This window comes from Gavialis gangeticus, unplaced genomic scaffold (assembly GCF_001723915.1).
Source record: "Gavialis gangeticus isolate Ggan-Ray unplaced genomic scaffold, GavGan_comp1, whole genome shotgun sequence".
NCBI classification, from domain to species: domain Eukaryota; kingdom Metazoa; phylum Chordata; order Crocodylia; family Gavialidae; genus Gavialis; species Gavialis gangeticus.
Genome location: NW_017728996.1, coordinates 24,069,444 through 24,090,884, shown reverse-complemented (window position 1 = coordinate 24,090,884; position 21,441 = coordinate 24,069,444). Strand labels below are relative to the sequence as shown.

The following is a 21,441-nucleotide window of genomic DNA, read 5'->3' as shown; positions in this document are numbered from 1 at the left end:
GCCCCCCGCCCTTAAAAAAAAAAAAAAAAGCTCCGTTCTCACCAGCTCCTGTCAGGTGAGGAGGTGATCCTTGCTGCCCCCCACTGCCCTGCACTGCACGGGGGGGCTCTCCCATGAGCCCCCAGAAGTCCCAAGAGTCGGTGCAGTAGCTGGTGAGTGTGGGGCTTTTTTTTTTTTTTTTTAAAGAGGTGGAAGCTGGGGCTGGGGCAGCCATGGTGGGGGCTGGAAGAGTGGGCAGGGAATGGGGGCTCATGGCAGAGCCCCCCCATGCAGCATGGGGGGCAGCAGGGATCGACCCCTTGCCTGGCAGCAGCCTGTGAGTAGGGGCTTTTTTTAAAAGAGACAGAAGGTGGGGCAGCCATGGGGGGGCCTGGGACAGTGGGCAGGGGTAGGAGGGTGCTCGGGGGGAACTGGGGGAGCAGGCAGGGGATGAAGCCTGGTGGGGGTCCCCCCATGGTCCCCTCCCCTGCCCCCTACTTACCAGTACAGAGTCCAGGTCCAGCTCCCTGCGGCAGTGACTGGGGACTGCCTGAATCTCCAAAGCTCTCTGAATCTTTTCTGAATTGATTCAGAGAGCTTTGAATTGATTCGGACCTTGTAATTGGTCTCCTGATTTGATCTGGATTTGGAGATTCAGCCACCATCGGGCTGAATCAAGCTGAATCTCATCCAAATCAAATCAACACCCAAAGCTTCACACAGCCCTACTAATTAGGTGTCCGGGGTTCCAGGCAGGGTTGCATAGCCAGTATTGAAGCCATCATAGCTTCATTGCTACTGGCACCATTTAAAGCTAACTCAAGTTTGTCTGTACATGTTAAAACCCACACCTGATTGTTGTGCAAATATAACCTTAAACTGTTCCCATTATATGCCCGATTTTTACACTGCCATCCTAAAGCACCACCAAACTACTACCCTGAAATAAGCTTCCATCTACTCAACATTTCTCTTAGATTTATCTGGCCAGAGAAGACATTTTTAAAATAGCATGAGGTGAAGCTGAAAACTTTGTGAGTTATAGGGCTTTCAAAAGTGTTTCTCACTTCTAAAAAATAGTTTTAGAGAAACTATTGGGGAAATTATAATTCAAACATCTTGCTGTAAAAACCTCAAAACTGTTATATCCTCTAATCCTCAGTGAGTCCTAGCATACAGTAATATATTTTTCATGTTGAAATTCAAGACTTCTGTTTACTACTTTTGGTCTCCTCATGTGTTTTAATATCCACAATGACTGGAGCATGTCACTATAACTAATGACTGAGGTATGTCACCAGCTCCACCCTGTCTAAACTAGTGTGTTCCCTCTCTCCCTCATTTCTAGTAAAAAAAAATCTTCAGAATTGATCACTACGAAAAATAATCAACAGGATTGCAAGTTGTCATAGAGTTTTTCTTAGAAAATAAGTGATTTTTTTAAATTATCTTTCTTTAAATATTGTAGACAACAAATGGCAGACAGACCAGAATGTGCTGTAGACTTCATGTAAATGCTGAACCTGGAAATGATCACAACAAATTTCTCCAGAAACATTTTGTCATTGAAATTCACTGATTCAATGAAATTGCAAACCTGTGTTAATTTCAAAGTCCCTCACAGCCTATAGCAGGTTAGCAACTGATATGTAGATGGCCTAATTCTTGGGAGCAATAAACTCTGCAGCGTATTGCTGTGTGTTAATGGCACATGTGAAGATCCACTGTTAACTGAATGCTTTAGAGCTCTATACATTGTAATCAATTAGAACAAAAGAAACCAAGAGAAAGGCTACATGCTGTACCTATTACAGACATCCTTTTTCTGATATTATTAAAATCTAAAAATGCCAACAGCTGGTATGTAACAAGTTGGCCCATTTCTTCCACAGTGATGGTCTCTGGGGTCCGAGACTTGAAGATAAACCCAAAATTTCTGGCAGCAGTTACTAGAGCACCTTCGTCTGGCGACTGCACCTGGTAAATCAGTTCACCTACAAAAAAGAAAACCAAAACTGTAAATAAGTTAGAAATTATTCATAGCTTGACTTCCAGCAAATGACAAGAGGAACAGTACTGAAGAGTACTTCTTTGCTGAGGCCCTCTGCTGAATGAAGGGCTTCTGTTTTCAACTTCAGTGATCCTTAGGCAAAGGGAGAAAAAGTCAAATGAAAAATACAGATCTGTCATGAAACCCTTGAATTCTATTCTCTGCAACTCAGCACTCTGAAGGACAGCATGTGTGTCAGGATATCTTTTATAGTGAGTCACTACAACAAGACAATGTTGCACTAATCCTAAAAATACTTTCTGGTGCTTAATGTCAAAGAAAGACTGGGTAGCATATCAGTTAAACATCTGCTCTTTGCCATCCAGGGTCTAAATACTGGTTCCTGAGAGGACTCTGCTGTGGATGGCAACTACAAAAAGAATCTAGGTAAAGGTATGTGTTAAAGGAGGCCTGAGTTGATAGTAGACCTATTTCTGTTCAGTGGCTTCACATGAGAACTCACCATCACGAAAAGATTTTTAGAGTTACAATCTAAGAAATGGCCTATTCAGATAATCAAGGAGTTCTAGGAGGGTTGTTGGTCACCATTAAGAACTTGGCGCTACCATTTGAATGCAAAAATAACTTTACTGCAAGCAATGTGAAAAGTCCCTGCTGGTTAAAGTAAATATTTGGGGAATGCACTTAGCATAGCTGAACTTGCTGCCATACAAGCATCAGCTGGCCTTACATGGCATAAGAAGTTATTGGTATTTGGGGTTGCATAGAATCCGGGCTGTATGAACCCATAAGATATTGAATATGTGACTAAGAACAATGCCTGTTTCTCAGATACAGATTCTTTATTATAGCAAAGTTTTACAATTAGCTCTTTCCAAATTGAACCTGAAGCATCACAGTTACTTACTAAGATGCACAGCAGGATTTTGGAAGCCCAGTACACACATTCTGCCTAAATCAAACTCTAAATAAGCATGAAATGTATCCTTATATGGTTATAAAGGGCCTCTATGAAAAGGTCAAAGATTTGTATGAAATCTAGCCAATAAACAGATAAAATTAGTAAATCACTTAGAATCAAAGTCAAGTCATAGCAATCTAGAGAGCTTATCAGAAGCCTAGCTCTGTTACAGACCTAGCTACAATCAGGTACCACAAAAACAGGGGAAAAAATTAACTCCGGGTTTCAGAAACAATCTCCGTGTAAACCTTAAATTGGTACAAATAGTACCTCCATTATTCCTGCAGTCCCAAGATTGCAGTACAAATGCAGAGAAAATTATTAGTTAAATGTAAATGGAAAACTAACTTTGATGCAATGATAAAAAGTGAACAAGTCAACCCTATAACAGGGTCAAGGAATTCAGGAGTCAATGCTGGAACTTACTATTCTCATTTACCTACTGTTAAAATCTCCATCAAATACTGATGGAATTACTTCAGATTTACTGGGAGCAAAATCTGAACCAAAGTTTCTAACAGTCTTGACTTAACCTTTATTGCACATTCCATATATTATATGTTATAATGCATGTAAAATAATTAGAACCAAGATACAAATTTAGACCATCAGGTATAAGAAGTAATTATTTGCACAACAAAAATATCACCTGTACAAAATGACTGAACTAATTTTGCTGACACAGTAGAAAAAATTCTGGGGTAAAACAATGCAAGAAAAAACACAGCCCAAAGTGAATTTGCCTGAGAGAGCTATGAACACAAAAAAGAGACAGAGAGAGAAAGTGAGATGGCTGACATGGAAACTGAAGCTCAGCCCTGCATCATTTCCATTCATCAACAGTCACTGAATAAAAATATTGCTTTAAGCCTTAATAATAATAATAATAATAATAATACTTAGCACATCTGAACTCCTGCTTTAGATCTTCAGCGTCACACAAACAACTGTTCTTGCACAATCAAAAAAACAAAGCATTAAAAAAGGAAAATATGTCATTCTAGTAAAATAAAAAAACGTGGCACAGAAACAAGAACACACAGTACTAAGCCTCTTATTAATTAAAAACTACAGAAACAAACTTAAAACAATCCACCTTTTATTACCAAATTCTGTCACAAGCCAGGCAAATTTGAGACCACAGTGCACTTCAAAGTGATTCATAATAAACACAGCCAATAAAGTCATAGGTTTTCTGGGGTTAGAATTGCATGAGGCAGTTCAGAGCTATAAGAATTTCATACAAAAATGATCAAAAGTGAAGAACATATTCTGTGCTAAGGTTCTAGTGTTGTTGAAGCCATGGTAGTGCAGGAAATGTGCAGGATAAGAAAAGATTCTTTTTAGTAATAACTTTTATTGTACAAATTCCATAGTTGGGAATGATGTTAAGCCCTGGCAGGCATGCAATCAAAGGCGCAATGGGATCTGATGTGTGGTCCTCACAATCACACAACCTACCATAACACACATGCATGGCAAGAGGCATGATTGTGGGACTGAGACTCTGATCCCACTAAACCATATCACAGGAGCAGGGGGAGCCTGGGACCCTGATCCTGGGTTCCCCCTGCACCTGCAGATAACAAGCTCTTGCAGTTGGGAGCCCCAGTCAGCTGATGGGGCCTTCGAGTCATGTGGGTGCATCATGGTGCACTCCTGCAGCTGGGAGCCTGGATTCAGCTGACTGAAGTTCCCAGCAGTGGGGCACAGTGGAGCCTTTGACTCCAGCTGCACCCTGAAGGCTGGGAGCCCTGATCTGGTGCTGCTCCCAGCCAAGGAGGCGTATCAGAGTCAAGTGCTTTGATACACCCCTGCAGCTGGGGAGCAGCAGCTGAACCCCTGCAGCTGACTCGAATGGGCCCCTGAAGCTAGGACTGGCAATTAGCTGATTGGTCTTCTCAGCCTTGCGGCTACATGGGGATCAAGGGCTCCAATACTCTCTGAAGACTGGGAGCCCCAATCGCCTGGCCAGACATTAAATTTATAGCATGATAGGAACCAGCCACAAAGGTATTATGCATATTGTGTTTTATCATACCATTAATTTTATTTTACTTGGTTGCATTTAATTAGTTATTTTAACTGGTTAATCATGTCCTAAATATAATGTGTGCTAGACAAACATCTGGGCACTAAGTGATCTGAGGACATGCAGTCTATGCTCAAAAGCCTGTCTAACACCTTTCTCAGTTATATAGTTGGTCATATTCCAAATATTTTAACATAAAAATGACTTAGAAGGAATCCCAGTGACTGCTTTGTTAGTTTAAGCTTTACACATAAAATAGGTTTAAAATGCTTAAATCAATGTTGAATGCCACACACATGATTAACAAGAAACCTTTGCTAATTCAACAATGACAAACTTAAGTTATTTTGGCAATTTTCAGACTACATTAAGTTGAAAATTCAGCATTCTAAGCAATTTAAAATCCTTTCCTTTAGAAATTTTTCTTGGGAGTCTCACACTTTTTCTTGCTCTTTTAGTGTAATTATCACACACTTTAATCTTACATAGAGGCTAATCCAACAGGTGGGAGTATGGAAACATTTTTATAAAATCTGAAAATTATTCTTTTTATTTAATGGACAAAGGATTCACTTAATTCATGTGTATCAGTCAAGCTATGTCTCTGCTACAGACTTCCTCGTGCAGAGAGAAGGGGCTGGAGATGGCAACTGCAGTAGTGCTCCAGCAGAGATTGCAAAGAATGGGGCAGGCCAGGAGGATATTCAGGAGCAACACAATGATTCAGGAAAGAGAAAGCTGGTGGGGAACAGCAATGCATATTTGTCTCTCAAGCTCATGGACCTGATAAAATGGGCCAAAGGATTTTTGCTGTATAAGCCTGTGCAGGACACTAGGGCTGTGCGAAGCTTCGGTCCCTGATTTGATTTGGTGGAGACCCTTTAATCTCTGCGAATTGAATCAGAACCCTCTGAATTGATTCAGAGAGATTTGGAAAGATTCAGCGATTCGGACACAGACACAGCTTGAAATGTTTTTTCTACATACCTCAAGGTACCAGGTGGCTCATGAATGCTGCAATGGTGGGGTGGATGGAGCATCCCACAGGAGTGCAGGGGGCTCCCCAGCACACTTGGCAGCAGACCCGGAAGTAGACCAGAAGCACTTCTGGCCCACTTCTGGGTCCGCTGGGGAGTGTACAGGGGACCGGCCCCTGTGCCCCCTGGCACAACGGCTAGTGCCTCCTGGATCTGGAGGGGCACCCGGGTTCCCCCTGTGGCCAATTGTTGACCCGGCGGGGTGCAAGGGAGCCCCTGTGCACTCCCCAGTGGACCCGTAAGTGGACTAGAAGTACTTCTGGTCCACTTTTGGGTTCGTCGCTGAGCACACAGGGGGCCCCCCCCATGCTCCTATGGGACGTTCCATCCACCCCAGCATCGCTGCATTCTCAAGCCACACCTGGTACCTCAAGGTATGTTGAAAAAACATTTAAAGCTGTGTCTATGTCCAAACCACTGATTCTCTGACTCAGCTTCAAATCTTCAGATTCGGCCAAATCAAATCAGGGACAGTGATCTGAATCAACTAATCGAATCACCGTCCCCGATTCAGGATGAATCCAAATCGAATACAGCCTGTTTCACACACCCCTACAGGAGACGCTGTTCCTGCAGAGTGCAGTAGGTCCAAGAATATCTGTAGGCTAAAGTATGAGATTCATAACTACTTATTCTCCTAATGGAAGATGGAGCACAAGACTTGTCAGGGAGAGCAGTTGCCCAATGTTTTTTCATGACTCCCAGCTGACTGGATAGAAACTGGGCCTAAATTTTTAAATATGGGCCTAAATTTTAAATATGAAACTTCTTATCAACTGTTTCTAAGCTCCTGTACATTTCAGCTGCCAGTTCTTTGCTCCCTCCAGCTCCCAGACTATAACCAAAGTTTCTGGTAGATATACCCAGGGAGTAGCTTTTAAAAGAAATGGAAATGGCTCAGTAAACAATATGATGAGCAGTGAAGTAGACTAACTGATGCCTCACGGGATGACAGAGTCTGAAAAGGACAAAAAGCTTTTCAGCTCCAAATGATTAAATTCAACTTGAGTACATCATAACTGAAAGTCATTAGCAATTGACATAAGTTTACGAGACATATCCATAATGAGCTGATCTCTGTCCATTTCCTGATCAAACCGGGCACCACCACATTAGTAGTCTCAGCCAAGAATGAAAAGGGCATGAAGGGTAAGCTACCTTCTGCATCTGACTCTACATTCAACATCAAGTCACACTCCCAAATGAAAACTTCATCCAGCCACCATTTACTGAGATGCACTTGTAAATGAAGACAGCTTTAAATGAATAATGGGCTTCTTTTAAACAGGACACTCCCGGGCTGCACTCCCGGGCTGATTATAAAGAAATGTATTTTAAAAGGCAGATTATAGTTTTCAAATGGATATGTATTGGTACTAACTGGATATTTACTTTCTTACCCTTCTAATTCATGTATAATTACTCAATACCTATTGACACAAAGTCCCTGACTTTTTTTTTAGCCAGATATTCTCCATCAACTCAAATGACCTCCAACTTCAGTACAAGGTTTGTTTGGGATTTTTTAAACTATGAATGAAAGATTTTATACTTTCTAAAGTTGAAAAACTACACTCTAAAGCCAAACACAGCAAGATAACTACAGGTTATGAGATTATGTCTCAAAACAGATATGTATAAATATCAGCAAAACTGTGTTGCTTCTGAGTAAAACACTATGATACCATCCACCTCCTTTCAAATCTGCAAGAAGTACAGTATAAAACTGAAGCAGTTTGATTAGCATGGATCCAAGCTTTCTGTTTGCCATGGAAAAAGGCAGATTTTCTCCTTTACAGGAGAAAAATGCAGGAAACCGTGGGTTTCCCCATTCAGGCTGGCAGAGTGCCAACCTACAAGGGGCTGGGGGGAGTGGGACACAGGGTGCAGGGGGCACCATGTGCATATGCACATGCACATATGCACTTGGCAGCCAGGCAGGATGGTGGAGAGCAGCTCCTACGGCTCCCTCCGGGTAAGCCCCAGAGGACAGGGAGGCACAGGTGATGTGTGGGGACTGCAGGGGGTGCATGTACCCCCCAGATTTCTGTGCTTACAGTGGGGAGCAGGACTGCAGCTGGGCTGGACCAGCTCTGGGCAGGAGCTGCCTCTGTGGCCCAGCAGGCACGACCCCATGACTGTCAAAGTGAGGTACCCTCTGCCCACCTGGTAGCAGCACGGGCACAACTCTGCACCACCACTGTTACCACATACCATCTTGGCAGCCACAGAAGTGCATCGCTCCCTCCTGTGTATCCATTGGGCTGCAGAGAAGGCTCCTGCCTGGAGCTGATCTGGCCTAGCTGCAGCCCCATGCCCTGCTGTGGAAACAGAAATCTGGGGAAGGTGCATGCCCCCCCACTCCCCTGATGTGCCACCTGTGCCCACAAGGGAATGGAGGCGGGGGCCAGTGGGTCGAGAGTGAGAGGCAATAGCAGGGCTGGGGGGCTGTGGCGCAGGAGTGAATAGTACTGGCAAGGCCAGGGAGCTGTGGGTTGGGAGTGAAGGGCACTGGTAGGGCTGCGGGGGCTGGGGTTCAGGAGTGAGGGGTAGCGGCAGGGGCAGGGCACCAGCATATCAGGGCTGCTCAGCTCCACAAAGCAGCAGGGAGGACAACCATAGCTGGATCTTCATCCTAGTGAGTGAACGGGTCAGGGAGCTCTCTGATTCTCCATGATAAAAAAACTAAAATTCAGTGTCAAAATATATACATATTTAGTACTGTCACTGGTAGGTGTTGTAGGGCTTAGGCCCCTTCTTGGTCAGTGCCTTGTTTCCCAGTGACATCAGGGTGAGATCCGGGTTCGGCACCACCACGGTGGTTTGGGTGCTGCTTCTACTCTCCTGCTATGTCTTCGATGCTCCTTTTGATCTTTTGGGAGGCAGTTCTCTGTAGGTGGCCTGAGGGGACCTCAACCCTGGGTTTATTTGTGGGGCTCCAACTTCCCCTTTATCCCACCCCTTACCACATCCACAGCCTGAGCAGACACTGCTCACCACAGGTCTTGCCCTGGATGATCTCGCCTCATCCACACCACCCGCCTCTAGGGACTGGGCCTTCCTGGCTGTCAGTCTTCCTGAGTCTGTCCCTTGTTTCTGGGCTGGCTCCTGGGTAACTAAACCTGTCCCATCTAGGGTTAACTGCAACTGAGGAAACGTAACTGAAAATGGTCAGCGTCTGCCGATGGGCTCCTGGGATTCCATGTCCCTTGGTCACTTGGAGACTCATCCGTCCCTTCTATCCTAGTATGCATGGGAATGGGCAGCCTTCCTGTGCACAGCTGCTGTTGGCCCTCCCAGTGCAACCTCCCTGGGGCCCAGCTGACCTGTGGCTGGGCTATCCTGGTCCCACCAGCCAGCATTGTTTGCTCTCCCCGCCCAGGGGTCTGTGATCCTTTGTGCCTCTCTCACTGCGGCCCTGCCCAGGGTTGTCAGCTGTCCCTTGGGGCCATCGCCTGCCACGGTGCCTGAGCTTCTGATCAGAGCCCCACTGTTCCCTGTGGTGTCCCATGGGGCTCGCTTGCCCCTATCTGCTCCTGGGGCTTCTGATCTCTGCCCTGCTTCTCCAGGTCCTCCGGTAGGCACCTGGCCTCTTCCCCTGGCCTCCAGGGCTAATACTCCCCGACTCCACAGAGCCAGCCTCTTTGCCAGTGTTCCCCTTTTCTTTCCCTGGCACAGGCTTAGCTGTGTCCCCAGCTGTTTCTTGAAGAGCCCACACTTTGCTGATGCCACACCCCCTTCCTCCACTGTTTCGCAGGCTCAGGCAGCTCCGGTAGTGCCGAGCCTGCCCCGGTGTCTCTTCCCAGCTGCCACCCATCGTCTGAGTATTGGGGAACATCGGGGGGGAGGGGTCTGGGGTGTGTCAAGGGGGCTTTTGCCTCCCCTCTCACAAGTATTTATTTTGTTATGAAGATTGAGGCATCAGTAGCCTTTCAAATTGTTTTAAAATTGTAAATATATCAATAAAACATTGTGTTCAACTGATACCTATTTTATATATATATATTGGCATTTCACTTTAATCATGGAAAAACATGGATTTGGGGTTTTTAAATCAGAGAATTTGGGATCTTTAAATAGAGAAAACCAGGATCTCTGGGAAGCAAGAAATTCTCCTTTACAGTAAACCACTCCTGGAGATGCCCTACAGGTTGGATACAAGTTTTAAATTCAAACACCAATCATTTCAGTGTTAAATACTCTAGTCAAGTCTAGTCAAGTCAGTCCTGAGGCCGCGCTGCAACCTTTGGGGCACCCTAGATGCTGAAACAACCCTTCTAGGTTAGATGAATTGCTCTGAATCATTAGTGATTCTTCAGGCAGAGTGACCTGGCAGCACCCATCTCCTCTCTAGATATGGATGGCTGTTGGCTCACAGGGATCTCATCCATCTTGTTTTTAATCCTGCTGGGTGTCCACATACCCTCCTCACCAAGGCTAGCCCAGGCAGGGGCACCAGTTTAGTCACTGACAACCCGACCATGGAAATCGGCTGTCCTGGTTTATATGGTACCAGATAGCAGATCAAATGAGGCCTGGCCTGACAGGAGTGTTAAATACTAGACAAGACTTATTAGACACTTGTAAAAGAAGTGATAATATGTGCTACTTATCAGACAAGTAATTCACTGACAGCAGTCTCATTCAGTTTTTCCTGGGAGATCTGCTGCTCTCCCCGGAGAAACCAGAGTGTACAAATGTTCAGGCATTTTCTATCAGAGTAAAAACAGCTGTTCCAACAACCAGGGTTAAATAACTTCTGGGAGAGTTTCTTCTGGGACAGCAAATGTCTTTATGTGCTGCTTCTTTCAGAAGAGAACATCATCTTCCAGCATTCCCTCCTCCTGCACCTTCCCCCCACTTCAAAGGAGACTGTACACCACTTGCTCGACTCTGCTGCTTCAGCAAGGAGCAGAACACTCCTCCTTCACAATCCCCACTTTGTGCTGCACAGAAACATAAGCTGACCATGGGCAGTCTGGGTCACCAGTCAGGACTGTCCCTATGCACTGCTTCCTTCTGTTGCCAGGCAGACTAACAGAGCCTGCAGAGCACACCAAGATGTGTGCATAGGACCCCAGCTGCACAACGTTAGCACTGCAAGCTCTCCAATCTTCAGCGCCTCAGCATTCAAATGTCTGTGCATGTGGCTCTGGGTAAGATTATCTACAAAAAGAGCAAACTGGGAGAAGTCTCCCAAATTCTTTGAATGTGTGCATACAGCATTCTAAACATCTCTTCCCAGAATCCTGTCCTCTAGGACTGTGACTGACCTGTGCAATGGTAAGTCATCTCACATTATATGCATATACACTTACATGTATGACCAGCTCTAAAGTACCTGCTACAAAAGGAAAATATCTAAATTTAATGCAACTAACACAAAATGAATATATTACAGAACAAATGAATTAAGTGAAGATTAACAGATTTTTTCAAGCCTCCATTCCTGGACACTTTCAAAGACAGAAAGAGTTTTTAACTCACATGCCTAACTTCAAACCTGAAGTCCAGTCCTACTGAAATTAGGCCCATATACCTTGCTGATTAATATTTTTGCTGCCACCACACTATTCACTCTGCTTGTGTGTTATACACCCCATTTCTCACTTTGTCTGTCTTCTCTGTGCCAATGATATACTCTAGTCATCTACTATATTTTGTTCATAGAGGAGGTAGCAATATGGGGTGCATAATAAAAATTTGTCCTGAAAAATGGACTGTGTGCCATAGATTGCCACATACTCCCACACTGGAACCTTGAAGGATTTTTTTTTACAAGAAGGAAAACCTATAAATGAGAACTATTCTTTCTATGACACACATATCCAACACTATACAACATTTTCTTATTATGGATTTAATGTTTGTAACAGTATGGAGACTAAAATATTGCCAGTACTACTTGGCCTGGAAATATGCGCAACTTGTTCTCTCACAGGTGGAATATAAAGCCCATCCAAAATATGTACTAAATGTTCTGCTGGGCATAATTACTGACTGGAAATAAAAATAATTTTATTCAGTACACTAGAAAGATAAAGTTAACATCTCTTTCCTTTCTCTTAAGGGAGGATTTAAGAAAGACAAAAATGTAATAGAGATCTATCTTTCCTTTCATTTCACACCTGCAGTTATGTGCCCTTTCACTCACCCTTGCAATATTGCCTGAACTAAATTAGAGTCCAGCAGTAAAACAAGCAAGACAGCACAACTGGCATATGCCCCTGCTGTGCTCAGAAGACATTGTATTCATACGTGAAAGTCAGACAACTTCAAGTATGGAAGAATATTTTTATGTGAAGAATATGCGGATGAGCTTTTCAGTCAATTATGTGTACACATAATTAATCTATGCAAGTGTGATTGCTTGATTTGGCTCAGGGATACCTATTTGTGTACTGAATTACAAAGTTTTAAGGGTGCAATGACTGCACACACATCACCAAGGCTTGTACTCAATTCACCTTTCGCTTTGAAAATGTGATCCAAACTTGCATTTTTAAATTAGGCAAGTCCTATAGGAATCAAATAGTTAACTGTAATAAAAGAGGTTCTAAATCTTTTCAGTACTTTACCTGCATTTTTTTCTTCAGGCATGACAGTATGGCAGAGGGAAAGCAACCTAAAGAATTCATGTACTGTCCGATCTCTTAGTTGAATAGATTCAATCAGGCTGTGATCATAAAACTGAAACTTGCTATCTGCTAGTGGATTAAATGAAAAATCCACAGGCACAGTTTTCTGAAAGAGACAAAAAGTCATGCAATTTTCAAAAAAGGATTTTAAATAATTAATTCTAGCTGCATATTTGAGTATTAAAAGACTGTTCAATAATCAAACAAGCTAACATTTATGTGGTACATTTAGATGTGAGAAGCTTGCCTTTTTAATTAAGGTTCCTTTCTACTACACTAGTTTGATGGGGAAATATTGTTAAAAAAACATGGATTGGAAACATTTGTCATTTTCATCAGCAGAGGTTGGGACGGTATATTTTCAGGCTCTACAGGAACAGGAAAACTTATCATCATGCAATATGCTGACTGCAGTGCTGCATTCTACTTGATAGATTCAAAACTGATCAAGGGTTTGCTATTCTATTACCTTGTAAAGAGTAAATAAATCCTAATAATACTGACAGCCTAATTATTTCTTCTTTTAGCTGAAGGAGAAGTTCAGAAGTATGCTTCCTTTTAGGTTTCCTTTCCACTTTTTGTTTATTTAATAGTAATTTTTTTTTCTTTTATGGAAATATGTGACATCAAAAGACCATGCAATTTAGAATCTGTCAGGATCTTAGGGCAGCTCAAAAGTAATGAGGTGAAAAACTGGCCAGTTGTTTGGTGTGTTCACAGTAGGATTATTTCCTGCATATTCAGTTAACAGCAGCCAAGGAGCTATTCCTAGAATTCGTACTAGTTACTAGATTTCATCATTCTGTTTTAACAATTAGTTTCTACAAAGTAGTTGTGGTTTTGAAATGATCTTTTATAAATCTATCCCAATTAGAATGTGGGTTTATTCCCTTCATATTTTCAATAGTTCCTGAATAATTATATAATTACACCAAATGTAATTATGCCACATTAAAATTATTTTCCTTTTAATGTCTCTTGCATATACATATGTACTAGAGGTACACTGATATATTGATGGGATATTGGATCGGCACCGATAAAAGGAAAATTAACATTATCAGCTATTGGCTTTTATTGGCTGGTGTAGCTGATATAATGTCACTGATAAATGCAGCATGCATATGCACAGCTGCAGCATGGGGAGGACACACTGAGGCCCCCATAGTGAGGGAAAGAGTCGGGCAGGTGCTGCCCACCCAGGGTGGTGAATACAACCCAAGGAGTGAGACAGAGCTGCGGGTGGCTTGTCTGATGGGCATGGGAGGGGTTGAAGGGAGGCAGTTCCTGGGGGGGCATGGGAGACATGTGTGCCCTAGATTTGTGCATGGGGCGAGGGCAAGCTGCCCACTGTGGGTTTGGGACTAGGAGCTGCCTGGCAGGGGGGCTAGGCCAGGGCTGTGCTCAGGGAGGGTGGGGGCAGGGCAGGTGGTGCTGGGAGGGGTGGCTATGGGGTGGGCTACAGACACCCCAAAAACCCCCATAGCCACCCCTCCCAGCACTGCCACTGTCCACCCTGATTACAGTCCCAGCTCAGCCCCCCTGCCAGGAAAAGCCTAGCACCCACAGAAAAAACAACCATAAAAGAAGATGGTAAGGACTTGTCTGCACTTGGAAATGTATTGAAATAGATATTCTAGAGTAAAAGGGTGCCTGTATACGTGACCAGAGGCTGATTGGATGTGCTGTAATTATAGGACATTGGAGCAGAATTGATTAATCAAGTCTGCTAGAGTGTGCTAATTAGTGCACATCAACCAGCCTTAGCTTCTCGCGTATCAGCATCCCGGCATTTCAAAATGGCAGCAGGGAGGCTTTAACTAAAATTTGTTTGATGAGCATTAGATAAAAGTGCCCCCACTGCCATTTTGAAGCACAGGGATGCTGATACACAAGATACTGTGGGCACATTAATTAGAGTGACTCTCAGAGCCAGGCTTATTAAAGTGTCCCTGCCACCCTCAGAGCATGTGTAAAAACATCCAAAGTGTGTATCTAGGGGCTTATATTGAACTAACTACACTGAAATAATTATTACAAATGTAGACAAGCCCTGAGAAGGAAAAGATTTGTATTTTCAGTCTTGTCCATTTTTTATTTAGAGTTATTCTAAAGAATATTTAAAATAGAATAGAAAATTAATGACAACTTCTCCTATTGGTGATAGGATTTTAAAAATGAAATAAAAATAAACTAGAGTACATCATAAGGTTTAAAAATTTGGTCATATCTATACCTCATTAATTTCTGTTTTCCGGCCCAGCTCATCATATACATCACCTATAAAAAAAAATTAAAAATGTGAATTCAGTTTCAATTCTACATTTTTACAAAATACATGTTTTTTGATTTTTAAGCTATGGATGTAGACTAAAAAAAGGAAACATTCATTTCAACAACAAATAAATAACAGAAAATACTAAAAGGGATTTCAGAGGTCTACTTAAATAATAGAGAAACTACATAATTTTTGTGGGTTGGTAGTAGCATAAATAGCAAATTCCACAGGTACTTCCTGGATGTGCTACAGCAGCCCAGCCCCTTGATGCTGATAGGCAGAGAGGATCCAGCAAGGGGAGGAGGGAAGAGGACGTGACCACCACCTCATCTGCTGACTGCCCTTCATGTGGCCCCAGTGCTGACTGGCAGACAAGCCCTGGTTGGGGGAGGAGAGACAAGGGGGCAGCTGCCATCTTGCCTGATGCTCTTCATGCCTCCCTGCCAGCCAGCACCTCCTCCCCACCCCAGGCAGGCTGAAAGTCTGGGCTGCAGCAGCAGTGAGGACTAGTGCCTCCCACTGGGAAGCCAACATTTTATATTAAGGTTTTTTTTTAAGTTTACATTACACACAATCCCAGATTTTGCAGTTTCCATGAAATCCATGGAATTGAGTAGACCCTTACAGTCAACATTTTCATAAATTAAGTTGTTTCAGTTTAAGTCTGTAATGCCACTGTATTTTTTCTCTCCAGCTATGGCATATAATCTTGTGCCAAAGCAAAATTCTGCAAACCCAGATATATGTAAATAACTTTATCTGCATGACTAAAGCCATTTGTTACATAGTTGCAGAACTGAGCAATAAAGTTTTATGCAGAGTTCTTTAGATTTAATTGAGGGTCAATAATATAATATTCACTTGCTCCAAAACTAATCTTTGTATTATATTATCACCTAACATTCCCTAGGTTTTACTAAATGGTATGCCTGGAATAGAGCAAACAGTAGTTATTTAATCATTGTAAGGTGTTATGTTAGACAGCCTGCAAGTTTTTAAAAAATGACCTGGTATAAAAAGAACTGGTCTTTTTATACCATGTAATATATAAGTTTACAAGTCTAAAACTCATGTAATACATGTATCACCTTTTGCCTCAATTTATTAAACGTCTTTTAATTCCATATTTAGACAGCACAGTACAATAACTCATTCACCTCTGAAGATCTGGTATCAAATCTTGAATTATAATATACATGAAAAGAAGTTAGGTGGTTTCAGGGTGGACTATGGGATATCAATCAAAATTAAAGTGTTGCATGACGGGCACTTGGAATATCAAATATGAGATCTGAGGCAGATCACAATTTTATTAGTAAAGATATGGGAAAACTGGCTCAGCATCTCCCTTGTGCTAATCAATCAATCAGTCACTTTCATGACATCAGGCTACTTTAAAACAATTACATTTAAAAAGACTTTTCAGCCTGTGAAAGGAAGGCAATAAATATTCATTAAAAAATGATTCAGTTCTTCAGAAGGGTGCCATAAATCATTGGTGACATGTGAACTGAATTTATATACATTTATTTTAATGTTTATGCATTATATTTCTTCTCTTAGTTTTAAGATAGCTAGTTTTGTTATCTCTATTCTTCAACTCAGTAATAAATCCTTAATTTAAAAAGATGAAAAGGCACCATTATACCCATATTTGCATTATTTTAGAGACAAATAATACATCTCTCTTCTCTCTCTCTCTCTCTAACAAAGACTGATCCAAAATTAACTGAAGAGAACAGGAATTTATGCTCTTTTCACAAAACTCTATGTGAACTCTACGTTTATAAAAAAATGTCTAGGTCATTTTTAAAGGAGCTAAGCTCAAAATCAGAATCTGAAATAAATTACACTGGCAAAAGACTAGTAAGCAATAACTTACCATATGTTTTCCCATTAATAGAGCATTTGTTAAAAGTCATTATGTTCTGAGTGAGCGTCCCAGTTTTATCTGAGAAAACATATTCAATTTGTCCCAGTTCTTCATTAAGTGTTGTAGTTCGAACCTCAGCAGGGGTATCATTTTTGGCATAATACATTTTACGATCCCAGTTTATGAAGTAGCTATGCCCAAGCCGAATAACTTCCACACTTTTAAAACAGACACACAAAAACACTCTTCAGAATTTAAAGTCTTTCAAATGAAAATCAATCATACTCAGAACTTAAATAAAATTAGTTTTCAGATTTCAGTGAATGAAACTCTGTGCATATTGTACATAATATGCCCCAAATAATCTCAAACTTCAAATCATCTCTGAAAAGAAAGAGTGTGATAAGAATACTGCTTTATTTAAAGTTTACATAAACTTTATCGTGTTTTGTCATGTTACAAAGCAACTTGATATACTGTAATCAAATGAGAACAGAATAGAAACTTGTACTTCCAATATTGTCAAGTCTTTTCAGGTTACTACTTTTGTATAGTGTTATCTTGTCTACTGCTGTGCTCTGCTGAATGGAGTTCTACAGCTTTTCAAGTGTTCACAGTTTCCCTCTTCTGTACGGACAAATAAGTCATTCCTTTGCATTCAAGTATAGGTCTGATTTTTTTTAGAATAGATCTTATAATCTTTATCTCAAAAACATTTAGATGTGGTTAGCTAACAATGGTGCTTGTCATTATATAGGTAACATACTATTAGAGTTATGCCATGACTCTTTGGTGCGCACTATGACCAATAATATGACCTACTTACATGCCCTAAAAAGAGATTATGCACTTTAGTTCAATCCTAAAATACCCTGGAACAGAAGATGGCATACAGCTGAGAAGGCAACAGGGGTGGCTCTAAATCATCTTTTTACCTCCCCCGATCCTAAACTGATCATGGGTCAAAAACTGGGACTCACTGGATGTTAGCCTCCTCTAAAGGTTGCACTGGCTTATAAAGGTGTTTTGTATCCCCTAAACTCCAAAACATGAACTTTTTATGTATTAAACCATAGAAAAGCAGTCACAAAAAAGCACTTGTTTTGTTCACAAACAAAAAGCATTCTTTTGTAACCCGGCTGAAAAGGCCAACTTGGATGAGTTGCCCACATGACCAATATCACCACAAGTGGTACTACTGGTCATATGGACTCATAAACATTCTGACAAAGCTCACTGAAGAAAACAGGAAGGTTTAAACAGTTAAGGCTCAAAACGTACCTGGATGGTGAACAATCAGAAAATGCATGCAATGTACTTCTCCCTCCTGGATAATAGTAATTTATTTGGGATGATTTTAAAGTGTACACTTTAATTTCATGTACAATTGTAGCTCTTAGATCTTTAAAAAGAGCTCTGCGTTACAAGACTTTTCACTTAAGCAGTTTGGTTTGGGGGGGTTGTTTGTTTTTACAAAACACAGATGCAGGCACAGGTTATACTGTCGTGTTTACTGTCTACATAGAACATAAAAGGAAGGCCATGAAAACTTGTGGTTAGGAACTAGTTTTGCTTCAGACTTCGTAACTGGATATAAGTTTTAAAAGATCCTGTGACACTGAAGAATGAAAGGTAACAAATACATTTTGTTGCACTCCTCATTTTAATAAGCTTGATTGAATTTTGACCCTACCAAATACAACAATTCTCCTTTAACTTCATCATTGTTTATATTGTTATAAAAAACAAGATTAATTTCATGAATGACAAAGATTTTAGCAGCTCAAGCATATAAATACTACTCTTAATCCAGCTGACAAACTGCACCTGGAAATGCCATATCACTTATTTTTCAATTTTAAAAAAATGGTTTTGAAGGAACCAGAAAGTTATTTTGGACTATTTTACTAAACATTTCCCCTAAATATCACCTAACTTCATTGTCAAAATTAGCAAATATAAAAATAACAGTTTTGTGAATTAAAACTGAAAATATGGCTAGCCATCATTCAATATACATTATGAATGTTATATTCCATATTTTTCAACTTTACAAGGCACTGTGATAAAATATAAAGACTGAGTAAACATGGACATTAGTAAACATTAGTTAAATAGTAAGACCCTCTCATTTATCTTTTCAGCACAAGACCAAAATAATTTTTCTACATAAAGCTCCGATTTAAGTAGAAGAAATTACATATGAAATACCAAGGATGTTCTAAGAAAAAGACGAAAAATAAAATTATCACAACAAACAAAGGATGCAGTACAACAAAAGGTCAGACACAGGGAATGACAGAGATGTCCATCACTGTTTACTTGTCAGCTGCTGGAGAATGAAGAAAGGAGGAAACAAACGAGTTAACATAATTCAACAAAAATGAAAAGGAAGGGAGGGAAAGAAGGAAGAAGGTGCTAGACTCCATTTTAAAGCCACATCTTCACAATCAGGGTTAGATAAAGTACACAGCAGATCAAATTTCTAAAAGAACTGATCAAACTGTTATGATTACAACTGCAATTATGAAAAGAAGTTGATAGGAGCAGCCAGGTATGCTTTATAAACTTACAATTTCTCATCTTACCTTACATATAAGGAAATAGGCACTACCGTATTGAGTATGATAATGTATGACCAAAACGTTAGAAATCCTGAAAAAACAGAACTGTTCACCACTTCTTTCCAATAAAGGTAAATTCTGAAACGGGCCCCAACCTGATGTTCCCAAATTGAATTTCCTATTGCCAGAATGATTCCCATACATACCAGAAACCCAAAGATCTGAAATGAGAACAGCAAAAACAGTTATGCTTTTCAAAATACCTATTTTTCCCCCGTCATATGGATCTGTAGAAAAGATTAAAACAAACCCATACATTTATATTTCATCTTCATATAAATACCTGTATTGCCTAGTCAAAGCAAATCAGTACTTAAGATCCAAAACAGAACTATCCAAGAAAAAAGAGTACTTTCACCTCTAATGGCCTAGGAAAAAAAAATCAGTTTCCTTTCAACTAGAGTCCATATTCCCCAGGGCTCCTTCATGGGTTTACAGCAGACAGTCAGGCCTACACAGAAGTGTATTTGCAAGATGAGATGCAAGGAGCCTCTTTCCCCAACTTTTCTGTGGTATGTATTTATGAAATATTGCAGTTACTGAATCCTAGATTCTAAGGGGAGACCATGTCCCAAGCTCCCTTTGCACTGGTCCATAGGCAGACCAGAGAAGGTGGGGGAAGGAGGGGAGAGGATAAAGATCCATCACATAAAATAGTTATAACTATACACATACTACCATAATTCTACTAGGTGATATTTTCTTCCTCCCTAGGGTGATTCAGTTCTATTCTACCACATCCCATGCACTGTGACCTAAAGGTCCAGTCCAGCCTTGAGTAATGACTTCCAGAGTTGGTGCAACATCAGTATAACCCATATTATGAATAAATTCTAAATATACGCTGTTACAGGAGTTGGTGAGAAGGTATTTTTTATTGGTGTGGAACGTAAACATACTAGAATCATTCTTTGAAAAGTTTAGTTTAAATTGTATTAGTTTAAGTCACAGATAAACGATTAATTTTAATTGTATGAGGGTACAGAACAAGAGTAGGCAAAATATGGCATGTGGGCCAGATCCAGCTTGCTGGACAATTCTTGTCCAACCTGCAGCAGGCAGGCCCTTCAGCCTCACTGAGCCCAGGGGCAAGAGGCATCCCAGGCCATGGCACATGCAGCCAGTCCCACAGCCTCTGGACACACAGCAGGGCAGTGTGGCTTATCTGTGGTCCCTGCACCCTGGCCTATCCACCCTGCACCCAATTCTGGGGGTGGGACCCATGTGGGCAGGGCGCACAGCTGGGCAGTGGAGATGGAGCTACAGGCCGATGGGAAGCAGCATCTGGGAGCAAGATGGGTGGGCGGAGCCGGGTAGACTCCGGGATCTTGGGGTGGTGACAGCATGGGGCCAGGGAAAAGTCAAGATCTGCTGCCCACATGCCCTTGTGACAAGTGCCAGTTTTGCAGACACGGGAGTGTGCGGAGTGGATCACAGATCTTCCCCAGCCCAAGCTCCAGCCCTGTACTGTCACTGTCCCAAAATCCCAGCTACAGACACAGCTCTCTGCCTGCCCCTGGCCCCATCCCATCTGTGCAACTCTTGGTCAGTCTCCTTGGAGACCCTGGGATCATGGGGTGGTGACAGTAAGGGGCCAGGGTAGAGCCCTGGTTTTGCAAACAGGGACATGGGGGAGCATTGAATGGCTCTGTCCTGGCCCCAGCCCTGGCACTGTCACCACTCCACAACCTGGAGTCTTCATGGAGACCAGCCAGGAGCTGCGCAGGCAAGGCACTTGGCGAGGCAGCTGGGATGGGGCTGCCAGCCAATGGGGAGCTGCATCTAGGAGTGGGATGGGTAGATGAGGCTGGGGAGACCCCAGGATCTTGAGGCAGTAACAGTGTGGGGCTGTGGCCGCGGCAGAGCCACAATCTGCTCCCTGAACCCCCCGTCACAGGGCCATGTCGGAAGCTGATTGCGGCTCTGCCCCAGGCCCCAGTCCTGCACTGTCACCAGCCCGTGACCCCACCCCATAATCCTGGCCTCATCTGGCCATCCCACTCCTGAA

The 21,441-nt window shown here is 42.0% G+C and overlaps 1 protein-coding gene across 1 annotated transcript in view; it reads right to left on the bottom strand.

Annotated features, from left to right (window-relative positions):
• The window catches only part of ATP8B4 (ATPase phospholipid transporting 8B4 (putative)), a 247,388-nt gene that overhangs the window by 63,213 nt on the left and 162,734 nt on the right, over positions 1–21,441 (bottom strand). The window contains 5 exon segments of the mRNA XM_019504155.1: positions 1,785–1,973; positions 12,599–12,764; positions 14,895–14,938; positions 16,819–17,027; positions 19,398–19,594. Of these exon segments, the coding sequence (XP_019359700.1) occupies positions 1,785–1,973; positions 12,599–12,764; positions 14,895–14,938; positions 16,819–17,027; positions 19,398–19,594 (805 nt within the window).